At 42.0% G+C, this 8646-nt stretch overlaps 1 protein-coding gene across 1 annotated transcript; it reads right to left on the reverse strand.

Moving 5' to 3' along the window:
- Positions 1–2997: 2997 nt before the first annotated feature.
- Positions 2998–7801, reverse strand: LOC123967045 (dihydropyridine-sensitive L-type skeletal muscle calcium channel subunit alpha-1-like). The gene is made up of 4 exons (XM_046043090.1): positions 7716–7801; positions 7424–7569; positions 6501–6582; positions 2998–3210 (listed from the first exon to the last, which is right to left on the reverse strand). Exons 1-4 carry the CDS (start codon positions 7799–7801, stop codon positions 3009–3011), a joined length of 516 nt encoding a protein of 171 aa, XP_045899046.1. The 3' UTR covers positions 2998–3008.
- Positions 7802–8646: the final 845 nt, after the last annotated feature.

An 8646-nucleotide genomic window follows, 5' to 3' on the forward strand; every position in this document is an offset into this window, starting at 1 on the left:
TGACCGACAGATAACAGAGTTAAACTGCAGGTTTAAAGACGACACCTATGGTGTAATGGGAGCCTCAGCCTCTTTCGCACCTGGATCTGCCACTTTTCGAACATTTTAAATGATCCGTGTGCTTTGTATGGCATTGACTTTGCTGATGCTGAACATGCAGTATTCATCCAGCACATCAGACGGAAAATGGATAAGGAGAACTTCCCCACATTAATCGAAGTACTGTATAGCTGCCCTAACGGCATTTTTCACCAACATCATTTGTTTGTTGAGGGCCATCATAACAATGCCTTTAACATCCTGCAGCGTAGACAGACTTTTTTCCGCAACAAACAGGATCCAAACGTGCCTGAGATCATCCATGCTGACTAGACGCCTGAACAACTTGGCACTTCTGTCGTTTGAAAGAGAACTTATTGACAGTTCGTATTATGATGACATAATCAGCGTTTTCAACTCAAAGCCCAGGAGACTCCGCCTGGTTTAGAGTTCAGGTAGGCTACACAGCGCTGTGTTTTTTTTATGCTGGCCCGCCATGGCATTACTGCTGTTTATGAAAGGATGGTCTGATTCGATTTATTTTTATTACTAGGCTATTAAAAGCCTATTCATGTTCAGTTTGGGTGCAGCAACTCATTTAACGAGTTTTATGCAATGTTAGATCTGTTGCTGTTTATTATTTTATGTGTGGTGTCATCTGCCATGCTGTTATTCTCCCGGGGGCGGCGGCCCACTTTTTGTGTTGTAATGTTCACTGTCTCCTGCTTTGTCATTTGTTTACATTTTGTGAAAGCACTGTGTCTTGAAATACAGCTGAGTATATTTCCATAGCACACCTGTTTTCTTCTGTCATGATTCCTTTTAAATCACTGAATCAGCTCGTTCTCCTGTGAATGTTTTTCTGCATGAGTCGGCCACACGCTCTCCGTGCACGCACTGACTTAACGTTGTGATAGTCTACATGCATGTCACGTGTAATGACAGATAGATCACCTTCAGGTTTAAAGCAGGCGGGAGGGCTGATTGACATGAGTACAAGGCATAGGCCTATTTAAATTCACTACCAATCTGCTATAGTTGACATATTTATCAGGCGTGTATATAAGCTTAAAAAACCGAGGCCCCTCCGTATATTCACCAGGCCCACCTATTAATGACGTTCTGTATCCGCCACTGGGTTAAAGACTGTATTAACCGCAAGAAATTTGCATTAAGAACCAGGACAGAGCACAACTGAAAATTGTGCAGAACAGAACTTAATCACTTGCTAAGGGAAGCCAGGAGGAGACATAAAGAATTAATTAGGGTCTAGGGTTAGGGTTAGTGAAGGTAATTACTAATATGACACCAGTTCAAAAATGCATCAGTACCTCTGATGATCTGCAAAAAGCTAATGACCTGAATGTCTTCTATTTGAGATTTGAATCTCGGGACTTTTCCTCTGAATAGAAGAATGTTTTAGAGTCAATCTCTGTCACAGAACAGGACACGAGGCTGGTGATAGAACCTCAGGAGGTCAGATTGCTTTTTAAAGACTTATGTACGAAGAAGGCCTCTGAGCCTGATGGAATCTCTGCAGTCCTGCTAAAGACATGTGCAGAGGAGCAGACACCTGCATGGTGCCCCATCTTTCAAAAATCAGTAGACTCACACACCATCCCCGCCTTGTGGAAGAATTCAGTAATTATTCCTGTAAAAAACCTCGCCCAAAGGTGACTTATGATTTCAGGCCTGTGGCACTGACATCCATTGTCATGAAATGTCTTGGGAGGATAATGGTGTCATTTCTTAAGCAAGAGGTTGGTGTGTCTTTAGACCCTTTTCAGTTTCAGGGGCGTGGCACAGATGACGCTATTAATAGCATATCACATCTGGTCAGTGAACACCTTGAGGCCTATGCACGTATTTTGTTTGTTGATTTTAGTTCATGTGACCAAGACTGAGGAGATGGTGCTTGATCCAAAGGCCATAGGTGACACCAGGCCTGTAGTGATCAACAACTTACCCATTACTCAGGATAACTCTTACCAGTACCTTGGTGTACATATCGATAATGCACTTAGCTGTTGAATACTCTCTGCTCCAGACTTCAGCAGAGGATGCATTTTTTATGAAGACTTAGAGTGTGTGGAGTCGAGAAGAAATTTATGTTGTTGTTTTATCATGCATGCATACTAGAGAGCATTCTAAGATACGGTATCACAGCCTGGTATGGTAACCTGACAGTACAGTCCAAATCACAGATCGATCAAGATTATGGGAGTCAAAAACCATCTGCCCCTCCAGACAATTTATGAGCAGTCGGTTCGGACAGGCAATCCGACCCACATACTTCACCCAGAATTTCAGCTTTTACCCTCTGGTAGAAGATTTAGTGTTCCTAAAAGCAGGCTGAACCGATATAAACACTCATTTTTGCCTAAGTCCATTAAGCTGATCAACACTAACATGTAGGCTGGCTGTGTTGTGCACTATGTCATTGTGCAATAGTAGGCTATCGGGGTTATGCAATATATTAGTGGTGCAATATCTAGGCTATTGTGATTGTTCAATATGTCATCATGTATTGCACAGGTTATGTGAGATGTGTCATTTGTGCAATATGTAGGCTATTGGGATTGTGCAATATGTTATTTGTGCAATAAATAAGCTATTAGGGGTGTGCAATATCTCATTGTGCAGGGGTTGTGCTACATTGCGGGGAATGCAGCCGACAGGGTTGTTCAATCAAAACTGGCATTGGAAGAAGGAGTCAATGTGCTACTATATAGGTAACTGTCTAATGTATATGATAGCATGTGTTGTGTTGCATGAGAATATGTGTTGAGAGATGCTTTATTTCTGTATTTTGTGCTTGTATTTAAGCTGCAGAACGAGTCCAAAACAAATTTCCCTTCGGGGACAATAAAGTATATCTTATCTTAAACCTATTCTGTTACAACCCCTAAATAAAATTATTAACCTGAAAATGAATAAAATTTGACCACTTTAAACATTGATCATGCATTTTAAATGTACAATATGAAATGCATGTGTGTAATGCTCTGACCTTGCCAGTTGGTCAGTCTCTGAGACTGCTTGTGGTGTTCCGTTGCGATGGCCAGTGTATTAGAGAGGACAAGCATGATCACCCACCAGTAGAATAGTCTGGACTTCACATATGCTCTGCATTTACGGCGTAACCAGCGATTCCACTTTCGAGCCAGTTTACTGCACAGAAGAAGAAAGACAAGTTGACTTAAGAGAAACGATGAGTCAAGAAACTCTGAAGTACTAATCCTGCTTAAAGGAAGCTGATTAATGAAAACATACAATCCTTTATTCAAGGAGGGTTAAAATCAAGGGTAACCAGACTGGACTGAAGATGTTGGCCTTGACCCTGCACCACCAAGCTAATAACATACCAACAAGTGCTCGGGCCCAAGAGAAGGAGCATAAACACATGAAGGAGGCACTTAAAGTTTGTGGATACCCAGACTGGACCTTTGTGAAAACTGCCTCAGGATCTAGGAAGAACACCAACACTATGGGGGATGAAGAAAAGAAGAGGAAATGCAACAACATCATGATTCAGTATATTTCTGGAGTATAACAAACAAAACATTCCTGTGTTTTTTAAACCCAAGAACACGCTAAGACAGATACTGGCCCACCCTAAAGACTGCACACCCAAACACAAGAAAAGCAATCTAGTGTATGCGGTCCAATGCAGTGAGGAATGCACAGGCCTGCACAGTATATCAGAGAAACAAAACAACCTCTACCCACACGCATGGCTCAACACAGAAGGGACAACTCAGCAGTTTACCTGCATTTGAAAGATAAAGGAAACTCAATGACAACAATGTTCATATTCTGGATAGGGAGGATAGATGGTTTGAAAGGAGTGAAAGAGTGCAAGACCTTCACTCAACAGAGGAGGAAGGCTGAAACACCACTTATCCTCCACCTACAATGCTGTACTCTTCCCAGGAGACAGAACAAACAATTACATTTGGCCTCATGTGACAATGCCAATGCCTGTTGTTCAGACTTCTTGCCTCAGGTGACTCCAACAACCATAACGACTGTTACCACAGCCAGGGGCATTAACGAACCAACGGTATCCATCACCTTGATAATGACCCCACAGAGGTCAAATAGCTGGGACTCAGTGCCAGTCAGTCAGAACTGAGGAAGCCTCTCGGGTGAGAGCCAAAACGTCTTCAAGTTTCTTCAGTCCAGTTGCCCTTGATTTTAACCTAACCTGTACAATCCTTTCCGTCTTTAGAGAAAGCTGGGGTAGGCGATTTATTTTAGAAGCATCTTTCTTCTATTTGTTAAAATTCTCTTAACATCCCAACAGCAATCAATAATTAAATGCTCTGACTTAAACATAAAAAAAATCCAGTTTCTATAGCTGTCGCTTAGGCATGGCAAATCATTTCATTCTGATTTCAAATGAAATGACTGGCTGGCCTTCCTGACTGTCTACCTGCCTAACCTGTGTGCATTCTACCTGTGCGCTCACTGCACATGAACATGTGTTTTGGGGGAGGGGCTTTGTATAGAGGCCTGAAGGGAGGGAGTGGGGTACTTTCAAAATCTAGGGGTGCTTTTCAAGTCTCTTAATTGCATCCACCTTTCCCTCACTTGCGTCTTTCCTTGCGTCTTAGTCTTGCCCACCGGGGATGCATGGAGAGATGCAAGGAAAATATGTTGAGGAAATATGTTTCTAGTGACATGAGACGTCCTTTCCTCCGAAGCATCACATAAAGCGACGTCTGTTTATGATGACGGCGGCAGCTGATCACAGCTGGATCAGTCGGCTCTAACAGCTGTAGAGACTTTATTGGAGTTTGTGTCTATATACATGTGCACTGTATTGGTACTAATAAAGTCTCCCAGTTCTTAGTGCAGAGCAGCATGATTCTCTGTTACCTGTTTAACAAACACCTGCACATGAATAATTACAGGTTTCTGTATGTCCTGCTCAGAGGCAAAGGATCATTTCTACTGGCACAATGCTGATATTATCTGCATTTATATTTATTGATTCTGATGTGAATTCATTTGAATAACCCAGAATATGATCATGGTGTCTTTGGATTTATTAGGCTAAATGTTTCAGGGAAATTGAAATGATGTAACTTGTGTCAAAGTTGACACTCAGTTTTAGGCTTTCCATTTATTTCCTCCTCTGATATCCTTTAACACTACTGCATACATTTTATTTGCAGGTCACATCACTTGTCACCGATCGATCACTGCGTTCCATCATATCAATCCCGACGCTTTTTTTAGTGCAGCAGCTTTCATTCATACTTTCATCAGCAGATTTTACTCGCGGAGCTGCCGGCTGCTTTCATCAGATGCTTTGCTCTCTTCATTAGATACTTTGGAGCAGTTTAGTGCCCCACTCCTTACGTGTACTATGTTTTATCGTCGTCTATTTGGACTAAACACAGAAATGATTGTTGTCTCCATAATAAAAGTTGATGGGAGAAATACAAGAAAGATCTTTCTAATAAATAAATAAATAAAGTTATGTGTGGGGCTTTTGTTGTTCAGACCTACAATGAACACAGATTTTAACAAGACAGTGAATCATAAAACAACTCAAATATAAGACTTTTCAGCGATACACTTGATTTTAATCTGTCCTGATGTATCAGATCATTCCAATCAGCTGCAACGTCCAATCATTAACGGCTACCCAATAAATAGGCATAAATGGGTCATTAAAAGACTTCCGCATAGGATGCACTAGTGTATTCTCGCTCATAGCTCCTCAGAGCAAATAAGAGCTTTGGGACAACCTGCAAGATGGCGGAGTGGAACAACTTCCAGTTCAAGTGAGGATCGAGGAGCGAGGAAACGACAAATAAGAGACTTGAGAAGAACCCTAGCTGTCTTGCTATTTTCTCCAGTGTTGCCTACCCCAGCTTTAAATAGAGATTTCCTGGGTAGAATACATCTCTGAACATTAAATGGTATAGGTAATTCCTGACACCTGAAGAAAGGAGGAAAGGAGGTGGCAGAAAGACCCCAGGAAGGGGAGTGCAGTGCAATTTTTTTCCAACATCCTTTGCACTGTGCTCCATCACACTGTGTATGCATGTATGTGTATGTGTACCTGTATATCTCATCCACCTCCAACATGTACATAATAATAATAATAGTAATAATAATAATAATAATAATGATAATAATAATTTACTCTTTCATCCTTTGCACTATGCACTGTCTATATTGTTTTTGTTTATAGAGTGTATATATGTGTTCTCTATACTGCAGCCTGTGTATGATTTTATCATTGTATTTTTGTATGAGTAAGCACATCGTGAGCAGTGAACAATCCAGAGTCAAATTCCTCGTATGTGTACACATACCTGACAAATAAAGCTGATTCTGATTCTGAAATATGATGTCATTCTATGCAATTCATGACTGAACCTTCCATTCCACAGGGTTAGGGTTAGGGTTAGCCATACTGTAAAGATGACATGTGCACTACTGACTAGTAATAGATGATCAGCTGCATTGTGTCCATTTTGCTGACACTTCCGGTCTCTGATCCTCCATTTTCCGCAGTGAGCAGGCCTGATGAAAACACACACACACACACACGTGTCATACAGTTTGATAGTTAATGTTAGAAATCAGTGCACATACCTCTCAACTTAAAAGAAGAAAAAAGAAAGATATGAACACAAACTGCAAGTGTTGGGCACTTCCGGGGCGGCTGTGGCTCAGGAGGTAGAGCGGGTTGGCCGTTAATCGGAAGGTCGGCGGTTCAATCCCTGGCTCCCCCTGGTTGCGTGTCGAAGTGTCCTTGGGCAAGATACTGAACCCCGAAATGCCCCTGGCGGCTATTCCGGCAGTGTATGAGTGAGTGTGAATGTTAGTTTCTGTTTGAGCACTTAGGCTCAGTGTATGAATGTGTGTGACTGGTGAATGCAGATGTAGTGTAAAAGCGCTTTGAGTGGTCGAAAAGACTAGAAAGGCGCTATACAAGTACGGAGCATTTACATTTACATTCCGATCCATGTTACAGCATCCGCTGCCGCATTTCTATCGTTAAAAAGCGGCAGGTCCATGCCACCGCTCGACTGCGGTAATGTTTACGTTTACATTGTGGGGAATCCCTCACCTAACACAGCTCAGGCTTGTCTCTTCCTCGATTTGTGCATCAGAAAGTACAACTACCATCCAGCATTTTGGCAATGCAAAAGTAAAAAACTCATAGTATATAATCACTTGCTTCCTGGTTGGCAGGCAGCAGAAAATAACGTATTTTTTTACCTCCAAATGAGCGTTTTTCATGGAATGTGACGTCACGTGAAAACCATGAATAGGAGTTTTGACAGGTGTGCCAGACTGGCACAGTCCTGTACATTCTAATTCTATTCCCCGAATATTCTGTTCTGTGTCGTGGTCTTACCCTGTCCCTCTTGGTCATTGTCCATAACCTCAGCCTGAGTGATCCACTCCATATAGCCCTTGAGGTCTTCATCCAGCTGCTGAGTCTCCCTCAGCTTCTGAAACTCTCCACGGGACTTGGCCTTCTCCCGCTCTTTTGTGAACTCACTAGTGGGAAACAAGAAAACCAAGACAGACAGAGAACAAAGTGAGAAATAATGTGAAGAACAGACACAAAGATGGCAGGGAGAAATGTCCAGAGCAAAGGGTAAATCATGATTGTGTAAAAGAAATGAATGGATGCGTGTTCCTACCCACTGAGCACACCCAGAACCAGGTTAAGCACGAAGAAGGAGCCAACCAGGATGAGAGTGGTGAAATAGATCCATGGCCATTCCATTCCTATAGCATCATTAACCTATCAGAAAAAGCAGTCTTTTTGTCTTTATCAAAGAAATACTGTAGGTAAGTGTAACTAAAAACCAACAACTAAAAGAACACTGCTACAAACAATGTATTTACTGTGGAGATGTCTCTTACAAAGAGTCAGACAAGAATATCAATAATATTCTTATCTTTATGCATAAAGGTAGGTCTGGGACTCGTTTTGCCAAGGTTTCAAGTAGGTAAGTAGTGTCAACACACACACACACACACACACACACGCACACGCACACACACACACACACACACACACACGTGATCTCTGCTCAGGTTGATGCTGGGTGGCACTATGCTGGGAATTAAGTGAAATCACCAACTTGGGGAATCAAAATATTCAATAAAAATAACATGTATATAACCAGCGGTGCACATAACTTTTTTGATCTGGTTCTCAAGGGAGCACCTGGAGATGCTGCTTGGTACTCACACTTACACTGTGCACTTATCCTACAAGCTGTCATCATTTTCCTCCTGACTGCTTTCCTCACTATCTTCTTTTCTCTCGAACATGGTAGATGAGGATGTAGGCCTGCTTCTTTCACCCTGGTTAAGCCTACCGTTTGCATCCACAAGTCAACAGCTGCTTTGGGTCAAAGTCTCTGTTGTCATCTTAGACAAATGAATGTGCATCAGAGATGAGAGGCGTGTGTCTAACAGGCAGGATCTGTATTTGCTTTTGATTATTTTGAGACATGAAAATTCCCTCTTGCATGCAGCACTACTCAGTGGCAGTGTGAGTGATAACACAAGGACTTTCTGAGTGTTGGTGTAGATATGTGGATTGCTTGTCTTGACTATGTT

Source organism: Micropterus dolomieu, unplaced genomic scaffold, assembly GCF_021292245.1.
Source record: "Micropterus dolomieu isolate WLL.071019.BEF.003 ecotype Adirondacks unplaced genomic scaffold, ASM2129224v1 contig_14909, whole genome shotgun sequence".
Classification (NCBI taxonomy): domain Eukaryota; kingdom Metazoa; phylum Chordata; class Actinopteri; order Centrarchiformes; family Centrarchidae; genus Micropterus; species Micropterus dolomieu.